This window comes from Chelmon rostratus, chromosome 7, assembly GCF_017976325.1.
Source record: "Chelmon rostratus isolate fCheRos1 chromosome 7, fCheRos1.pri, whole genome shotgun sequence".
In the NCBI taxonomy this organism is placed as follows: Eukaryota; Metazoa; Chordata; class Actinopteri; order Chaetodontiformes; family Chaetodontidae; genus Chelmon; species Chelmon rostratus.
The window spans coordinates 8,611,992-8,632,625 of record NC_055664.1 but is presented as its reverse complement, the minus strand read 5'-3'; the positions used below and the strand labels follow the sequence as shown (position 1 = coordinate 8,632,625).

The 20,634-nt window shown below is 41.3% G+C and overlaps 1 protein-coding gene across 2 annotated transcripts; it reads right to left on the bottom strand.

The window, feature by feature from the left end:
* Positions 1–387: 387 nt before the first annotated feature.
* On the bottom strand, positions 388–6,760 carry samsn1a (SAM domain, SH3 domain and nuclear localisation signals 1a). 2 transcript variants are annotated; one of them, XM_041940485.1, is made up of 8 exons: positions 6,590–6,760; positions 5,407–5,481; positions 4,886–5,014; positions 4,210–4,327; positions 3,918–4,075; positions 3,583–3,795; positions 3,090–3,237; positions 388–1,211 (listed from the first exon to the last, which is right to left on the bottom strand). In XM_041940485.1, the coding sequence occupies exons 1-8, from the start codon at positions 6,644–6,646 to the stop codon at positions 1,057–1,059; spliced, it is 1,053 nt and encodes a 350-aa protein (XP_041796419.1). In that variant the 5' UTR covers positions 6,647–6,760; the 3' UTR covers positions 388–1,056. The 2 variants fall into 2 exon arrangements, with proteins under 2 accessions (XP_041796419.1, XP_041796420.1); XM_041940486.1 differs by having other exon boundaries at positions 3,918–4,069; positions 6,590–6,757.
* Between the last annotated feature and the right edge of the window lie 13,874 nt (positions 6,761–20,634).

Sequence of the window (20,634 nt, the reverse complement as noted above, 5' to 3'; positions counted from 1 at the left end):
GCTAGCTTTGTACTATACTTCCCGTCAACGCCTGCGACACGTAACGTAGACGACAGTTTAGTGACGTAACGTATTTTCAGCCAACCAGACAGAGCCAGGGCATTTGGAGTTAAAAAAAAAGGAGAAAGTTCACGTTATAATACGATGTTAAAATAAAGTATGATTAAATCAGATAAAAATAAGGAAAGAAATTAATCCAAATAAAATTAAAGTCGAAAAAATAAATGGAGAAAGATCAAACTAATGTTTTTAACTATGTAAAAATTACCTTTCTTATCTAATACATATAATTCGTCATTATTTAGGTTTATGGCACTCATATTAGGCAGTGAACTGGTAGGTGAAATACATATTTCTGACTGACATGAAAAAACAACACTTTTTTGCATTTCTTTGATTTTATTTACAAAAAATTGTGAAAACAGTTGAATGCTGACTTTCTCAAGAGTGCACACACAGGCTTTCTCACACAGACTCTCACTCACACACACACCCACACGAAAATATCACACTTTGTTCCTGTACGGCATACATTATAGGCAAGAATATGAATACGTCTGAATATGTTCAAACCCATTACAAAACCATCCCTTCACCAATACCAACAGTAATTCATAGGAAAAACAAGATTACCCAGGATGTTGACATGAGACTGGATTTTATGAGACAGGTCAAAATGATGGATATGTGGTAAATAAAGGCTTTATATGGGGAAACACTGAATGATCCAGAATGCAATAAATACAAGTGACGTTTAATCAATGAAATGTCACCTTTTCAACAACATAACATAAAAAATAAAAAAAACTAGATACATCTTACAATTTCATTACTATTTTGACAAAGTGACAAATGGATAAGATGACATTTAGAACACTGGTTGTTTGTTTTTTCCTATAGATATCACACTTTTAAAAAGCTTCTACATTAGGCCGACCTGTGGCTAGCTTGTTGGAATAAGGGTTATTAACATGACATTTTGAGAAAATAAAAGGAAAACTGTCGCAAGAACTCTGAATTCCAAATGTCAAAGTATCCATCTGACAAGCAAACACACTATGAATCCACAGGGTCTGTGAGCTGCTCCGCTTCCTCTTTGCTGTCTGAGCATTCAGAAGGGATGAAGCAACCAGAGTCTCTGGGGCAGTCGCTGTCTACTTCCTGTTGGCTGTGGGAGGATTTGTGCTCTTCCGCCTCCCTGACATCATCGCCTGTGGCCACAAAGCAAATGGAACTCAATCGAATGTCATAATATTACAGGTTTCAGTTTCCAACCACATTATAGACACTGAAAATCTGTGGCAAGGGGTTCAGTCTCTGGAAATTAACCCATATTGCATTGCATAAGGCTGATTCTCTTTGGCATTTAAATGTGTATTGCTATGATAGATTGTTTTCAAGGTTAAAGTTTGTTGTTATTGCTAAAATACTGAGAGAATAGAATGATGTGTTGTTGGGTGACTGAGAGAGGACAAATGACCCAAATACTGAAGTAACTTCTGCAGGTGTGACTCAGCAAACAGCAGCAGAAAACATGTCTTCTTTTAGATACAACACCTCAAATTATCCCCTTTGACTTTTAATTTCCACGCTCACAAAGTAAAAATATTCCACCATTCTTTCATATTTCTACTTCACTGATGGAAACTACTAATCCTCACGTCCACGTTGCCAAACCACTAACCTAATGGAGTTCGGCTTGATTAAATTACTGGCTTCTCTTGTGAGTCAACAGGCTTGGCAGGGTCACGCTGCAGCCGGTGCCATCTGTTTTCGTCAAACTGTCACCCAAACAGACAAGTTACAGCGTTGTTTAATTTGCCGTGTGTACGATCGCTGTGAAACCTGAGCAGGCCGAACAAAGCGTGCCAGTAAATGTCGTTCCTTTTTCACACTGGAAAGTAGTTTTGTTTTGATTCAGGCGGGATCTGCGATAATCAGCCTTCTGCTTCAAGACGTCAGATTACAGGAACACCTTCTGCTCCATTAAGCACTTTCTATCTGAGTAACAGGAAATCACTGATAAGCCTCTCACAGCGCGCAGGATGTAGTCTGTATTCTGTGTGGCAAAAACGTCTCAGCTTTCACCTGCTGTTTTATTAAGAATAACAAAAACCTTTATATTCTCTGTCAGACATGGCTGACTGACAACAATAGACTAGCATTGTTGCATATCTATTTATGTTAAACTTAAAGAAGTATTCTTTGTTTTAGCAGAATAAAGTAAGCAGGAAATTCATATTAAGATCTTTGAATGCCACTTAAGTCACTAAAGCTTGTGATAGTTATAGATAGAGGTGTTAGAAAACGACCCTTGTTGCAGGGCTCTGTTGAATGGTAATTTCTGATTGGCTGATGAACAAAAATTCAGAGGTGTTTCAGCTCCTACAGGTGTGTCACATTTAATCATAATTACTTCTATTACTGTTTGATTACTGTAAAAAAAAAAAAAAACACTTTACGATCTATACAGATGCAGAGAGATTTTTACAGTACTGACTTGATTTACTTGTGCTGGTCACAAGCTGAAAAGCAATAATGCCAGATTTGTATAGAGTCTTATGGACAGGAGACATGGGGGCTGGGGACATTGCAGTCATATGCGTCCTAACCACCAGGCCACCATGACACAGTTAAACTTGTGGTAATCAGCAGGTTACCGTAAACCACTTATATAAATAATTTGTTATGTTTTTTTATGTTTGTGTAAAATGATGAACGGCCTCAGCAAGGTTTATAATGAAAGAAAAATGACAACTGTCAAGTAAAAGTTAAGTAAAGTGGAATTGCGCAGGAGAGATTTTGACATGTCACAGCACAAATATAACTAATAAAATGAAGGACGGCTGAATTTCAATTAGCAGCTAGCAGTTAAAGGGTCCTGATATTGTGCATGCAGGCTCACTGTCACACTGTCATGGCTCTGGAGTACAACAGAGCCATCATTCCTAACACCTGAGCTTTTCCTTCTTTGATCAGTCATTAATAACTCTTAGCTTGTATCAGGGTTTTAGTTTACCATGTTTCGATCTAACAAAGCAGTCAGGAGTGATTTGTAAAATGAAGTGTGGCACTGAGGGGTTGCTAACCTTCTGTGTAGCGGCATTCAGCAGCGGCGAGAAGCCTGCGTCTGTGCTCGGGGTCTTTGACGTTCAGCTCTATCAGGTGTTTCTCCTGCAGGTGCAGCAGGTCCTCCACTGTCTGGTAGCCATTTAGCAGCAAGGCAGAGGCATACTCCTGCAACAACAACAGCGGCCGCTTTCATTAGCATATCAACATGTATGTCGCACTTGCAGAAAAACCCCACTGATGTTCATCTTTCATCAAGTTTCGGATTCATTTGTGGTGCAGTGTTTACAAAGGTATGACGCTGGTTTCAAATCAGAGACAGCAAAGGCTTGATAATGTCAGCTATGTTGCCTAGAAGCATCTTTGAAGTTGAGTTATGAACATTTCATGCTTGTTTTAACCTCCCTGGAGTGTTGGATGAGGTTTACAGCATCAACAAGGATAAGAGAATGCTATCTTAACTGTCTGAAGAAAGACAGCGAGCGGTCCCATGCGCGTGGATCCTGCCCTCACCTCGAGATTCAGTCGCTCCAGTAGCTCCAGCAAGGTTTTGGGCCGAGGTCTTTTGCACAGCTTCTGTTGTCTGATCTTGGGAGCTTCCTCTTCTTCCTCTTTCTCCACCATAACGTCCACATAGATGAACTTGAAGTTGCCCACTTTGTTGTTTAGCATCCCTGTCCAGATGCCCATCGGAGGCTTGCTGATGATGTTGATAATGTCACCGACCTGAGGAAACAGTATAGTGAGTGCAAAGAATCACGAAGATGATGCTTATCTTCACCTAATTTACATTAGGGCCTCAGTGGAGACGACCTTGTCGTTACTGCACAAACATTATTGTATCTTACCTTGAGTTTGAGGGAGTCTGTGTCATACGGGCTGGGAACGAAGTCTGTGTGGACGCGAGCTCTGCCACAGAACTGTCCCTGATAGGAGCCGTCCTCCTCCAGCCTCAGACTGTCTCTCTGCCCAGAGCCGTTGGACTCACTGGTCACACCGCCTGAACCCACAAACACAACACACCGCACTGTTACTGCTGGACTGTAGTTCATATGGATCCACTGACTTCCAAGCTCTTTTTCTGTGGGACAGCCCAGCACTCTTTGGTGCAGCCTGCATGCGGCGTGAGAAGACACTTACTGGAGGAGCTCTGGCCGCTGTAAAGACTCTCTAAAGAGTTGCTTGTCTTCGCAGAGTTCTTCTCAGCCGGAGGACCACTCTCCGTCTCTGCCTCTGGGTCTTTGTCTGTGTCATCTCCCTGGGAGGAAAAATATGACACACAGTCATGTCATAGAATACAAACCTCCTGATCTTCAGCCAATCCTCAAAATGTGCAAACTCCAGTGACCTGATCGAGTAAGTCCACGTGAAAGTAAAAGACAACAAGGAAAGTAAAACAGAGAGCTGGAGGAGGGGGGGTGTAGGTTGTGAAAGTTTGTCAAGCCTTTCAATTTATCTCGTCATCTGCGTGAGAGTAAATCACATAAACACAACAAGCCACTTTTCAGTGTAGGTCAGAGTGAAGAGCTTCAAATATTGCCGGCAACAGCGTCATGTTTGAGGATGTGGGTTTATGAGGGTTGAGCGATAAGACTCTTGAGAAAAGCAGCACATGTTTGCTGTAACTGAGTCTTGACTTCTGCTGTAATCTGTGCCCTTGAATTACTACTTTATGCATATAAATGATCGACAGCTTTATCACCTGTAGCTGATAGTAATTAAACAACAAGTAGATGCTGTCTGTGTGTGTGTGTGTGTGTGTTGGGTGGTGGGGTGTGTGTGTGTGTGTGTGTGTATCTATTTTCCAGTGACTCACAGTCTCCTCTGAGAAAGACTTGGCGTGTTTTTTGCCCATTTTTCTGCGCATGGTCAGCGAAATTGCCTTCATCTTCTTCCCAAGTCCGGCTGATTTGTTTGCGTCCAGACTCTCACATTCTTCTGCGAGCTGTGCAAACAAAGACGGTTTAGCACATGTGTGACATTTAAAGAAAAAAAAAAGGACATTTAAAAAGTGGCTCCTCGTGTTACTCCCATCTCCTCATAATTTGTCCTTGTGCTCAATGAACATAGAGGAACTTGCATCACTTCCTGTGCAGCAAAAGGGCTTTTCCCAGCATGAAGCTTATTTTCCAAAGACATGAAAAACGCCTTGCAGCACCATGGCTGCAAATATTTGTATGTGTGCATATATTCAGTAATAATCCTTACGCAGATCCTTAATGTATAATAATATGTTTAACATGGCCACTGGTATGCCATTGACCATTCCCTGCTGTCATTCTTCTTTTGTTCTGCTATGCACATGAAAATGAAATGAAAACAAACAAATCTACAAACCATATTTGTTCCATTTTCCTCTGGTTTGGCTGAATGATGCCTGAGGCCCTCGAACTTGCCAAAGCTGGTGGAGCGCTGTGTGGAGGATTGAAAGACAAGGAGTTACAGAGACAGCTGGCACCATTTGTGTAGCAAGGTTTAACAGCATTAAATAACAGCAAGTCATTGTACTTGTGAGTCCTTGTCCCAGCTGTCAAAAATCCTTAAAAAAAATCTGCTGCGTCTTCAAAGTATGACCCATGTGGATCTTAAAGATGAAAATCGATTGAAGCTTTCCGGTGGATTCAGTTGTCTAGTTCATATACTGTCTATTCAGGAAAGCTTACTGTATATATATATATATGTGTGTGTGTGTGTGTATGCATACACAGCAAATATTCAGTCTGGTACGAGCAGGTTTCAAAATGAGGGCTTGTAAAATATGTGGTGCATTTGTGGTCGTGTATAAAATCACATTGCATTTCATGTGGCAGCAGCGACAGTACTGGTCCCTACACAGGCGCTGTGGCAAAACCTGTCAGCATTCAAAATGAGTCGATAAACACACGAATAAAACTGCTGTGTCTGTCCTCACGACACTGGAGACATGACCTCACACTGGCTTTTCTCTGGCTCTGTTTTAATTCTTTCCCCCCTTTTTTTCCAATTTTTCATAAAACTAAAAGTCATTATAATCTCTCTCCACAGCAGAGCACCAAAATAATTATATAAATGAATAATCCCTGGAAATCCTTGTTAAATATGAGAGCCATACTCCTAGAGGGCCCTCTGTGGATTGATTTAACGCAGTGTCGTCTGCCAGGCCCACATTTTGCTCCACTGTCTACAAATACAGCAGCAGAATTGACAGTTCACAAGTTTACAAAGCTACACCCTTCCCCATAATTTTAGTTCTTTGCGTCACTGTATTGTCGTTGTACAAATGTGGACAAAAACATCAATTATGTCAAGTCGTCTTTTTGTGTTCAACCACTGTTCATCCGTTAAAAATAAGATTTCCTGATTTTTAGTGCTTATTTAAAAGATGCCATACATTAACTTCACCTGCAGCTTTTACAAATTTGTTGAGAACATTGATCATTTTTGAATTAACTATGTCAAAAGTCACATTTCGGCGTCTTGGCTTCCAACAAACTATCACAGCTCCGACTGTAAACGTTTATTTCCATTTTTTTCCACCTACCTTGGGCTTGCTGCTCTTTGCTTTGTCCGACACATTGGAGGCTGCCCTCTGTAACATTTTTTCCTGTTTTAAAGTTATTGTCAGATCTCAGTATCTGCTCCTCTGTTGTCTTTACCCAACTCGTCTGACAGTGAAGTGTTAACTACAGCACTCAGGCTGTGTGTCTGATGGGCTGGCTGGACCACTTCCTTACAACACACAGGATGTGAGGCAATTGGCATTGTGTCTCTTGAAGCAGTATCGCATTGAAAGGCGAAAATACAAGTGCTTAAGTGTGCATTTTGTGGCCTGCTCGAAGAAAACACCGAGAACCACTTCCAGGAACGACTGTATTTAGGTTTTATTTACTCTATGTTTTTTTAGAAGATATTAGTCTCCGGTGAGGATGAGCTTGTGTCATTTCTGCTCCTGTGTTGCATTGCTGTGGTTGATTTGCTCACTCAGAGTTGGGCTGTAATGTTACAAGCATGTCAGTTACTCTACATGTCCCTTAACTTCATGGTAAAAGCTGCTTTTTGTTTGTTTGCTTTTCATGATTATTTAATAAGAAGATAAGAAATAGAAAGACAACATGAAATGTCAAAATTTGTCAATTGAATCAATTTTAAGCTCAACACTTCTAAAAATTCCATTTACTAGCAAAGGGGAACTTGGTTTTGGTAAATGATGCTGCAGTAATTACACTTATGCATTCATTTCTTAATGTGGGGTGAATACTTATGAGGAAGTGCTGATGTATGACAGAGGAACAGCTGAAAGTGGCAAGTTTGCTGTGTCGCAACACTTTCCGGTTTGTCTCTGCTCTCAATATGGAGGTGGATATGTTTCATTTTATGTCTTAGAAACACTTCACTGTCATATTGGGTATGTCTACAGTACATTTTTGGTTTTTCATGTGGGTTGAAAATCACGAAATAACCACTGTAACCTTCATAACATGGCCTCACTACCTTTTTGGAGGAAATGAAAGCGCCTCTACGGCGGCCGAGAGAGCTCAACACACTGCAGCTTCAAAAAACACACGCAAACGGATAAAACACAAGCAAATAAAGAAAAGGTCTACATCAGTTTGTCAACGCATGCGCTGCAAATACACGCAACGCAACTGAATATACAAAGTTACTACAAATACTGACAGCAGAGCTAAATACAGAATCACGCTGCAAATAGCACAGACGACGACAGATACGTTTCAGGGGACACGAAAAAGTGGTTACTGAAGTCTGTGACTCGGCAGACACTGAGCTAAAGTGGACGAAGCAACTAATTTTGAAACATGCTAACACTGGAAACAGATCCGGTTTCTTCTGTGCCGCTTGCACTGCATATGTGTATTTGGTTGTGTTGTGAGTTTTTGCAGCGCGTGTGTTGTCAAATTTATTTCGATGTTTTCTTGATTTGCCTGTGTTTTCTGGAGTTGCAGAGCGTTGAGCTCTCTCTGCCACGGCAGACATCATCCTGTGTCATGCCTTGACTACCAGCAGTTAATTCATCATGGATAATGAATAACAGGCGTTTCTGACCTTGTTGTCTGTGTTTCCACCTGCTGTGCTGTTAAATTCTGCATTTTATCCTGCTTCTACTACAGCCGACATGTGCAGGAGGCAAACACCAGCACACAGATGCCCAGTGTACTTGAATGGTCACATGATACGTGTTTTCAGTCGTATCTGGACGTAGTTTGAGAGTGAGAGGTAGTTTTGACTCTCCAGAGAATCCAACACTGCTAATAGTTGCTTTGATGTTGCCATGTGGGGATTTGCCGCTGTGTCAACATTGCAGGGGTTTGAAGAAAGGGAATTCTACAGACAAAACCATTGCCTAATCCCACGGCTTGCAATCAGCCGTAAACTCCTGTCAGTCCAGATTAAAGGTTCTAATCTATGACTTCAGAAGCTCCCTGGAGAGTCAGTTGTTCATCTGAAGAGCTCAAAATGAGGTAGCTACCATATGAAAAAGTCACCTGCTCTTTGCAGAAATACGTATTAATCGGGGAGGATTACTGGTAAAATTTCCAACAGCCAACAGAAGAAGGCCAAGAGGATAGAATTGTGATTTTCTAAAATATAGCACCATATTAACAGTATATGTACATAATAGCATAAACTGTGAAAGTATGGCATGTTTAGAATCTCATAGAGGTAAAAAGTAAAATAGTTACTGTACACTTAAAAGTAAGCAGAGGAAAATGGACTTTGTTGAGTTTTTTTTTTTTTCTTCATTTTTTCTTTCCTCGTCCTCATAGGAAAGCCATAAGGCTTTTAAAGAGGGAGTATAAAGGAAGAGTCTTAACCATCTCTATACTGTTAAGAGACTTCATGTCCAACAAAATTACATTTTATCCCCAAGAACCAATGACACTATAGATCCGCAGGGATCTTGTAATCTCAACACTGGATCATCCTTTTCATCATAGACAATTTTCTCCCAAGTCATGTTAAGCTTCAGCAACTGCACGTGCTCACTGGGTATCAGCAGAGGTCTTATGCTGAGAGATGTCAAGTGCACGCAAAGGCACTGACCTTTGGGTCAATCTGCACTATTGTCTGGTATTAGCATTGAGTGACCATTGAACTTTCCGTATTGACTGGGTGAAACTGAAAGAATCCCAGAGAGTCTGAGATTGATGTAGAAATAAATTAACAACTGAATCCCACAGACTTCTCCCTCCAATGGTCTGACTACATCGGCCTTCCACTGGGTCTGTTGGAGGTTAAGAATCCTTAAGAGACCCATTCAAGGACACTGCAGCAGCAGGTGAGGCACAACACATCAAAAAGGCAAGAAACGTTAAGGTTACTTTAAGCCATATACTTCATACAGTTGCACTAAGCACCTCTGAAGTGTAAATGTGCATGATTCAATAAAAGCATCAGAATCATCACAGCACTGACCCAGAGCATCCTCAGATCTCTTCCAAGAACTAAGTAATGGGTTCAAAAACACACAACCACCAGCAGGAACTCACATTTGGTTCTGATAGATCCACGTCTGTGATAGATCTCGGCACCTTTGGGGGAATCTGGGGTTTACAGTCCTGTTTCAAGCTGCCATCCTGGGCTGTCCCTTGCTGCTGTCTTCCTTCCCACTCCTTCCCACGGGGCATGGCGAAGTCATGGGAGTACACGCGATACTCCGTGAGCGGCCTACGGCAGGTGTGCTGGACGGTCCCCCAGGCGGCGCTGCCGTCACCTGGGTTGCTCCAGCGCTGGGTGTGGGTGGGAGTCGCTCCACCCGGGAGGGTGGCCATTTCTGTGCATCGGCCCGGGGTTGTGTTCTCCTGAGCGGGGAGGGTGGAGGACTTGCCTGCGTAGGGTCTCCTGTCTGACCTGTATGGCACGTCCAGATAGTGGGGCTTCGTGGGTGGGCTCATAGCGCTTGGTGGGGAGTGCACTGAGAGAGAAGACAGAATAAAATATAAATTAAAATTCTGGCATTTGACATCTTTCTGAGAGTGCCGAAACCTTATTTAACCTCTTTTTAAACTGCAATCAGACTTCTGCGTCATGTTGACATTTTGCCGCAACAAATCTGTTCCTCACAGCAGAGAGTGATTCACAGTCCTGCATGTGCTCTCCCCACCGGGTGTCGTAACACCACCACTACACTTCTGTTTAGTGTCCGTGAACATGTACAGATCACAAACGGAGGTGGTTAAAAGGCGTTTCGCGCTGGAAACGGCTTAACCAGTTGAAGGAGATCATCTGTGAGACCGTTTTATACACTGAAGCAGGGCCAGAAAGTGAGCAGGATGAAATGTGAAGATGGCCAAACAGACCAGTTCTTGCGGTGTTGACTTTAGCCTTTGTAACCCCTACATGTAGTCTGAACGGATGTTTGTTCCGTATGAAGCAGCGCTCTGTGTAGCCTTTCGAAACACCACAGACACCTACACTGAAGGTGCTGCAACACTTACAAGCAGAAGTATATTTCAGAATTCATCAGAGGAGAAAAGTCATGAGCTGGAGTTGCTCTAGAGCTGCAGCTTGATCGTTGAGTCATACAGATGATAGAGAGGTCAGTTTGACCGGGGGCGTAGGGGGGCAGTATGTTGCTGTTATTGCAGAACTTGGTCTCACCTGTGGCACCGTGACTTTTCTTTGACCCCTCTTTCCCGTTTTTTGCACTTGCTTTCTTTGCGGGCTTTTGGTTTCTTTTGGCAGCAGGTTTAGACTCCGTTGGGCCATTGGCATGAACACTCTGGAAATACAGAACACAGCACATGTAAATACTTTGCTAATTTGCAAATGTTAGCATGCTAACATGCACAACTAAGATGATGGACGTGCTAAACAGTACACTGCATGTTAGCATTGTCATCTTGGCATTTTAGCATGCTGATGTTTAACATTTAGCTTTAAAATGGGTGGTCTCCGCTACCAAATCCCATTTGGGTCACTGGTTCTTTTAGCACATTGTGAGGTGCTGAGAGCTGCTGCTGATCCACTACTGGCAAGCTCTGTTTTGTTTGCTTCTCACTATGATGGGCATTAGTCAGAACGGGCACTGGGTGACCTGGCATGAGGCCTCTAAACCCTCCCCACCCCAAACACAGAAACAGACACACCAACAGTCCTCCTCTTGTTTTCACATCTCTCTGCCATGCGGCCCACAGATTACACAGGGAGCAGTACCCTCTTTGGACCATCTGCACTGTATTAAAACCCGTTCAGTATTTGAGTTAAATGATTGTGCCATTTAGGCCACCAAAGGCTCTCTGGATGTCACAAGGAGGTGGCAGCTTGAAACTCCTACCCTCTTTGTGGTTGCTGCTCCCGATCTATGAATTGTTCTAATTGTTGTTTAAATGTAGCATAACACTGTATTAGTTTTGTATCATTGCATCATGTTTGCATGAAAATATCTCGTGAAAAGATTTCTAATAAGTGAAGGTGGCTGATGAGACTGCAGTGAAGCTTTATATTCTCACCTGGCTTGAGGGCGGTTTCTCCTTTTTCTTTGTGCCAGAATGATGAGCTCCTTTCCCTTCTTTGGTTTCTGTTCTGTGTTTAGTTTTCCTCGTCTCTGTGGGGACACAAGATATTACAATATATATGTCCGCAGTCCTCTTCCTGTATAAAAAATATATTCCAAAAGTGTATTTGAAGCCAGTGTGAGGCTTGGGCAGTCTGAGTTAATTAAATAAAAAGGATGTCTTGCAAAGTTACGGTGTCCAGTCACAGCAGTTAGAAAAGGCCAACCGCTGCTTTGTGATTAACATCATGTACAATCAATCATGCAGAATCATGTAACACCATTAAAAACTTAAAAGTCGATAATTTTGGTGGTGAACTGGCTGGAAAGCCCAGCCCACATCTTCGGGCGTCATGCTGGGAGTCCACATGAACGTTGGCATGAGCTTAACCTATTTATTTCCTATTTACCTTCATTGTGATTGTTGGTGATGTGGACTAAATCTTCCCGCCTCTTGGCCGGCTGCCAGACTGCAGTATTACAGCCGGGGTTATCTGCCGTGAAGGGAGACAGATCACAAATATTGAGGATTTCAAGTGAAAAGTCAGGGTGAAAGAAGGCCACAGAAACACATCACACTGAATTAAATCATTTTCTGAGTCAAAGGCAGGCAGCCTTGTAGGTTGTTGGAGGTTTAAATCTAAATAACAGACAACAGTACTTTCGTTACTTCACTGTTAACCTGCTGATGGTTTATGATGCAGGCGAAAGCTTTGGTGGCAGCAGAGGAGCTGATGTTTTCAGGACTTGGACATTCTGTTCATTTACACTTAAACACTGATGACTTTCTTGCTGCTATCAAATCTCTTTCAACCTATTTGAGTCTTTGAATTAATCCATCTTTAACAAAATACAAAGGGACTTGTTTGTACTCACCAAGTGCCTCATTATCTGATGCGGATTTGGATACATGCGTTCTGAAATTAAAATCGACATAGAAATATAATATTGCACAGTTGCCTTTAATTCGTTTTTTGCGACTACAAACCACAACGACTCCACTGATATGACTGTTTTTTACAATGTACAGTCACTTAAGGCAACAACAAAATACAACAAAGACAAAAAAAAAAAAAAAAAAAACGACCAAAGAGCAAACAAATGTCAGAACATGTGGGTAAAAGCTGAGGTGTCATCGAGAGATACTGTGCAGGGGACGTCTGTGTGAGGGTGCAATCTACTGTTTTGATGGGCCAAGAAACCATGCTGTGACCACAAAGTCGCGTTTCTTTCAGAGTAAAGCCGGGGGAGTAAAGGTGTTGAAGCGACTGGGAACTCTAAGTAGGTGGGCCTTGAATCGGCTTAGTTCAACTAGCCCAAAGCCATAATCTGCCTTCTGCTGGCCCAACAGTCCACAGGGCCCTGCTTCTCAAAGAACGCTCTCTACCAATCAACACAATATATATATAAAGCTTTTTTTCAATTGTGTCTAATGGGCTGTCAATCCCTCTTCTAAAATACAGCATTGTATTGGCCAGACCAAATGAACTAAAGACAAGGGTGAGGAGGGGAGCACTGCTGAAGAGCCCGTCTGCTCTGCTGCAGGAAGGATTTACAGTATTAACCCTCAGTGAAAATAAACAGGGAGCCTTTCAAGCCATATTATTACTCTATGGGGAAAGCCCTTTCACTGAGCATGGCAGATTTTCGCAGAGGTTAGCACGCACATGCAACAAAAGAAACAGAACGAAGGTTACGCAGTAGACACACAGAGGCCTGAATTCCTGGCAGGATTACGGTGTTTTTCATCGAAGTAAAGTGTATGCTTACAGCAGAATGACATGATCAGTCACACAATATAAAATAGATTTGTGTGATTTGGAGCAATTAGTCCCATGTTAGCATGTGTCTTTAGTGAGCTTACCTTCTTTTCTTTTTGTTATAGCTGGTCTCCTGCATCTGAGGCATCTCCTGAAAGAAAACAAAGCACTTTCAGTCAGATGTTAGAGTTTAACAATCTGCACAAAAGTGAGATATTTTCCATCACATTCAAATAGATTCTATAAATAAATTATTGTTTGCTTTTGCAGACTCGTGTTAAGATTCACCTGTATGGCATCAGTGACATTTTATTTATATGACAAGATTGAATTAAAAATTTTGAATTGTCTGGCCTCAGCAGCAGCAGCAGCTGTGAACTGGATCTGTTCATCATTTCAATAATCAGCTTTGTTTTATAGGTACAATCTGGTGGATGGGAGTCCAAAAATCCCAATTCCTCTGCCAAGTGACCCCGGTCAATCTGCTCCGGATTGCTCACATGGCTCCGCCATTCATAATGTGAATCCCATGCATGTGTGTGGACACGCTTAAGTGTGTGATCTTCAGCGTTCAGTGCACACTGTATGCTTCCCTCTCACCATAGAAATCGACCTTCCAGAGCCTCTCCACTTTGTGTTGTCATCCAACAGGAGTGCTGGGCTGCACGAGCGGCTGCAGGAGCGGCTGCACGAGCGGCTGGAGGAGCGGCTGGGGATGGGCGGGGGTGGGCCATCACTGGGGCTTTGCACCGCCTCATACAGGCTGTCCATAGACCCCTCCTGATGCCATGTGGGCAGACGGACAAACACACAGGTGGTAGACAGTTGAAATTTGGCAGCAGCTGCAATTTGTGAATGGATTTCACTTATCCTGTTGGATTAAGTCTGATGAGTACTTGTTATGAAGAGCGTAGTGTGTGTATACCAAGCAGGTATAACAGAGTATCACACAGCGGTGGTTGTTTTCAGAGCCTAAAAATGAGAAAGCTGGAAGAAACGCATGAGGCAGCTCACATGAATGTTTGTTTCCTATGAAACAGACACAACACACCACAGTTAAAGTTATGAGGATTTGATACGACTGCAGGGATATGCTGCTAATGCTGCTCCAAAGCTTTAATAAATTTGCATGTAAACCATGGATGTAGGGGAGGATTGAAATTCCTCAGAACAAATTTCAGCGTGGATTAAAATGCGATTGTGCATGTTTGAATTCCTTCTAGGAACGAGAAACAGTTTCTCTCTTCACCCATCTCGTACGATGACATCTTGTCTGCGTACTGGACAGACGGCCATTTCTAGTGGCAACGAGGAAAGGTGCTCTGGGATCAACCTTTTAGGTTTTAATGTGTCCATGCAGACATGAGACATATCCATGACTCAATTTTCGACTGAATTTATAGAAACTGAAAGATCCACAGAAAAACTCACACTCTTCTTGCTTCTCTTTATTCATGCTTTTAATAGTTGTTATATGTTAAATTTTGCATGTGACCTCTGATCGTATAATTTATTTTCCTTCCATACAGCGATTTCAGAAAACTCTAAATGTGTGCATGTTTCACCAATTTAAGCATGTAAGTATCATTTACTCCCCTTTGTGTCTCCACTGTGCCAAGGGGTTACCTAAACCAAACTATGTGTATTTAAAATATGTTTTAAAATATCTTTTGAGTGAGTTTGTGTTTGCACGTGAAGTCACTGTGCACGTGTCGTGTCATGTCGAGAGAGGGAGAGGACAATCGGCGCAATCACAGTTCAAGGCCCTGTATACTGTAGCAAGACGTTCGTTAATAATCCCGATTATTCGTCAACATCCCCAACATCTGTCTAAAGACAAGTGTCTGTATACATGTCCTTGAGCCCACGTGCAGCGTGACAGCTGCAGCAGCATCTGAGAGACCATATGTGTGAGTGGTGCGTGTGCGTATGTGCACGCCTGCCACCACACACTCGCTTCACTTGTCAATACTTTCTGCCTGCTGTCTCCCTTGAATCATATACACATCAGCTAATGCATAAACTACAGCATTAAAGCACACAAACACAGTGCTGCTGTGTCATACTCAGTGCATGGATGGTAAATCCAAGGAAAACCTAATAATGCTGAGATCAGGTCAGAGGACTATTTTTATACTTAGAAACAGTTGGGATGTGGATTATGCAAAAAGAGCAACTCATTGTCAGGAGGATATTTATATTTTTTGTTCTGCTTCAGTTGGTTAATGACCTGACTGCAAATAAGAACAATGTACACATGTATAGCTCAGAGGCTGACACACTGTGATAACAACCTTGTACACAGCATATTCTGATTTACATATATTTAGCGTATCCCTTGTGGCCGAGCTCACATTTGCATCACAGTACTCGTTCCCTCAGCTACTGGCACACAGCTCGTTTGTTAGATGCAGAAATCAAAGTGCGTCTCTTACCAGTGAAAAGCAGAAAAGGTTCATGTTGGCTGAGAGGTGTCCTGTCCGCGCTGGTGCGTCTGATGGAGGCGAAACAGCGGGTTGAGTGACGGCCAGAGGCTGAGAGACACAACAGCTCAGTGTGAGCCCAGCCCAGGCCGCCTGCTGTCTTCTCAGATTAATACCACAGTGAAATCCCTCCACTAATCCAATAGATGGACCACCATTACTCTACTAGCTGAAGCAGAACTCACTCTTGACAACAAGCCCATCATTGGTGGAGCAACAGGATGAGTCTTTGTTTTGAATCTCTTTTTTTTTTTTTTTTTTTCGCAGGGAAGCTTTGGCCTGCAGCCGTGCTTCTTTAAAGCTGCACTTCATGGTGAAAAAGTATTGTATTATTTGTTTATTATATATGTAAAAGACTATCAATGTGAAAATAATTCATTACAAGTAAAAATCCTGCATTCAGAAGTATAGTTTAGCACCTGTCTGTTACTGACTCTTAGTGCATGACTGTAGCACCAGACTCCAGGGTTCAGACAAAAAAACATCAATCTGGACTTAACCTTAACCTATGGTATCAGTGCCTATAACCATATAACCATATAAACCATTAAAAAAATATGAAAAATGCTCACTCTCACCACCTCATGTCAATATGAATGGATAGTGCATTGCAAATGTGCTAATTTTGGCAGGAAACAAACAAAATCCACGTTGTCAGTGAGCATTTTACTGATACATGTAGTCACATTATTGTGACTTGCCAGGTAGCAACATATCCTCAGTATGTTAATAAAAAAAACACTATTCAGTTGGCATTACATTTCCATCATGTATTTGCTGTTGCATATTAGTTGTATGTCAGTGAAATTCTAGGAGACAGGGTGCATGATATATTAGAAATGACATATATATATTGTTAATACTGATGCATTCATGTGTAGGCAGTTTTTTTTTTTTTACTGTTGCAGCTGGTGGAAGTAGTTTGAACTACTTTATATACTGTTTATCATGCTGTTTGTTTTTACTCATTTCTATATTGGTAGTATAATCCTGTGGGTGGAGCCTGTCTGTAACTTGTTCATTTTTGACAGGGGGTGGCCCAAACCTCAACTCAACTTAATACTAAGCCTAACCTTGTAGTAAAAGGTAGATATACAAAATATTTTATTACAGTGGTCTGGGGATGTATTTTCAGCAGCACACGTGCTACTAAATGGTCATCGGATTTATATTCATATTATGAAACTGACAGAAGGGTGGGACTGAGAGAAAAAGGTTCAATTACAAATATGACCGCTCCAACAGCACCATTGGTTTAATAAATACCCAGCACAGTTAGGCCATTGGTATTTCAGAGTCATGGTCGAGGCCATAGATTCTAAACGTGCACAAACCTCAGCCAGATAAAGGATCAATGGGTCAGACAGACTAGATTAGACCTCTGCACCCTCTCTGCTACTCGGGAATGGAGAGGGGGGACGGCAGGTTAACAAGGGGGATGCATTTTGGTCATTTTGCTAACAAGAGGAAATGCATCCCTCCTCAGATCATCTACTGGGTTGAGCCCCCTCCAAATGACAAGATAAATCTGGGGGCTTTTGAGCTTGCTAAAGATTGAATCAGTTTTTTATCAAGTTTTTTAGCTAGTGACTCCTTACAACAAAACAGTATTCATTTGTAGTTGTCATTTGAGGACTGAGAGCTCATTGTATTTTATGAGCATATGTGTTTTTTATGTACAGCAAAACCTCAAACTGACATGTAATTAGTGACTGTGTCTGTCGAGTGTCAGCATGGCTTCAACCACACACCATTTTAATGGCTATTCTGTCAGAATCGTATCCAAAACAATTAGATTCCACAAATGACCAAAGAATTGAACAGAAAGAAAACATTGACAGGATAATTTTAAGAAGGGAGGTGCATGATCTATGCATACATAAAAACAAATCCCATTGGAGGCATGCCAGAAATGACAGCAAGAGCTCTGATAATATGGAGAATCATTTCTAAGGAAATGATTGGAGCTTAATTTTGCAACAACCACACCCCCATGCATTTAGGCATTAAAACACACACAACTCACATTTTCAGCCACAGCTCTTTCCTTTGTGGGCAGCACATGAGTCTTGAGTCATACTTCTTTTCTAATAATGTTGATGTGGCTTTGTTCAGCATACTGGCTTCCTCAGAAATCACAATAATTCCTCGAAATGCTCGGAAAGCTGTTACATTTTTGGTTTGGTGGAAGTGACCTAAAAGTGACGGAGATCTTAAAATACCCTTTGCATGCAGTGATGTTGTTTTTGTTCATTGATGTTTTGTGTATATTTTGGACAAATCCCATGTACAATATGTGTGTATTAACCAGTAACACATTAAGTGTAAAGGTTGTGCTCTATTAATCCACCAATCATCCACCCCTGACGTCTGAGCTGTTCTAATGTAAAGAAGAAACAGCTGGAGAGATTAACACTTATGACCTATATTCCACGCTGACGTGACAGTATGATGTGCTATAAGTGGAATGATCTGTGATGATGGCAAATATTTTGAATCAGTCCAGTTCATTCAGTTTAGTCCATTCATTTTTATATTCTAATGTTATGTATTTGTGGTTTTCTAAGCAAGACAAAACACATTTTAAAACATGATTGCTATGCAAAGGCGCGTTAACGATCATTGAAATATCAAAGGCTTATAAATGAATGAATGAACTAAATAATCACTTTCCTGCAGACTTCACCCTGCTTTACATGGTTTAAAACCCAAAAGTTGACCCAATTATTCAGCCGATTCCCAGATACTTCCTTTTTTAGTCAATGCTTTGCACTACACTATACTTGCTCCATGTCGAGCCATCAGCCTGAGAGACATGTTCACAGTGTTTTGACTCTGGGCACACGTCCACACTGACAGGTACTGTGCACCTGACAGTAACAGGATGTGACATGACCACTCGTTCTCAGGGTAGAATGAAAGAATGCTGCCAGCCGTGTGCGTGACATCTTTGTACATGAGTCATGAGTGAATTTTGTGTGGTTTTTTATAGTCAATATTTCCTGACTATGTGGGGAAAGGGGACAATAAATGAAACATCCAACATCCCATCAGCATCAAGCCAGGTGGGGCCTTTATGGACCCAAGTGGGATAGCCTTTGTTTTTGTGACATTATGTTTAAGTGTGAACAACACTTGTTGTGTGATGTTATACTGTGTTGAAATAGACAAACGGTCGCTCTCCTTACTGGTTGTTACAGGACATTCAGAATTATTTTTTTCTTTCTTTTCGCTTTGGCGTTGTCATTGTGTATGCCCTGAAAACATCATGCTAATATATACATACATAATGGCTTGCATTAACCACTATTAGCTGACAAAGGATCTTTTATCCAGGGGCAGGTTTCCATATGAGTCTAACATCCATTTTTACTTTCTTTCTAATTAGCAAACATAAACGGACACAAGAGTAAGTTTATGTCAAACTCGTCTTGGTCCCTTAGTCCATCTTACCATGGATGGTACACGTGGGCCTATAAGGAGCAAATTTTCAAATTCTTAGCCTCATTGGTCAAAATGCCAGTCTATCATGAATTAATGAATGGTCGGTGGGCGTGTTGGATAGGATAATTGGCTTCCTGTAAATCATTAAGCAGTTTAATTGACCTCCTGGTGAATAAAATTTGTGGACGGCAACTGCCTGTTAGCGAAGTGTAAAGGCACCCTGTGGAGTTTCTGGAGAACAAATACAGTTATGTTTGCATTAGCATTTCTCAGTAAAATCCAATGTGTATAGCTGGGATGCCTAAAAACACATGTTGACTACATCAGCTTCTTAAAAAAAACATTTGCGGGCCAAAGTTTTTAAAATATTTCAAAAGCTCATGAGGGAATTGTTGGGTCTCTGTAGATAAAGAGTTTGGTCTGCTCTATGTAGAAAGTGTCCTGAGACAACTTCTGTTGTGATTTGGTATTGCTACATAAATACAATTGAATTGAATTGAAATTGAACAACTACACCAAGATGTTCTTGATTTTTAAATTTTATTCAAGTAAATGAATTATTATTATTGAAATATTATTGAAATTAAGTTCTGTCAATTTCACGTAAGTGCAGGATTACTTTAATGTTTCAGCTAGTAAAAGTGGAGCTCATTTTATTTACTTCATGTATTGACGGGTAGGTTGCAAAATTTCCCCCAATGCTCAATAAAGGTTTATCTCATCTTAACCTTCATCTGAGTCTGCAAAGTTACTCGTTATAAAATAAATGTAGTGGAGTATAAAGTAATATTTCCCTTTGAAATGTAGATGAGTAGAAGTATAACATGGCAGAAAATCAAAATACTCAAGTACAAGTACTTTAAAATTCAAAAGTACAGTACTTGAGTGAATATACTTAGTTACTTTATGCCACTGGAAAATCTGTAAAGCCAGAAAAATTTAAAAGCCACAGAATTTCTGTGTAATACAGAAGTACAGAATGTCGCAGAGTGTTTTTGCTCATGTCCACAGGCTTCTTGTATCCTCTACTTTTTAAGATATTTTCTGGAACAGTTGTTTATGTCTTGTTCCGATGATTGAAGCTACAATTCATTTAAATTTATTTATTTATCATTCTACAACACAGTGAAGTGAGAGTTGTAATCCCTATATGTAATGACAAATACGATATATTACAAACATTTGCATGGCTTCCAGAAACAAACCACCCAAGAAACAGGGATCAATTTGTTGACCCTGATTTTCAGAGCGATCTAGTCCATCCTGGAGAATCTCTCTGTCCGCTTGATGTCATCTGTCTGAAAGTACAGCTGAACCATGCCTTGTTTCTATCCATGAGTGACAAGCAGACAAACACCCACAGTATCTATGAATTGGAACATGA

Excerpts from the sequence above, each read along its gene's own strand:
- samsn1a (XM_041940485.1), bottom strand. The coding sequence starts at position 6,646 with ATGTTACAGAGGGCAGCCTCCAATGTGTCGGACAAAGCAAAGAGCAGC. Across the intron at positions 5,015-5,406 it reads AGGAAAATGGAACAAATATG|CTCGCAGAAGAATGTGAGAG; the intron begins GTTTGTAGATTT and ends TTGTTTGCACAG. Across the intron at positions 4,076-4,209 it reads CAGCGGCCAGAGCTCCTCCA|GTTCAGGCGGTGTGACCAGT; the intron begins GTAAGTGTCTTC and ends TTGTGTTTGTGG.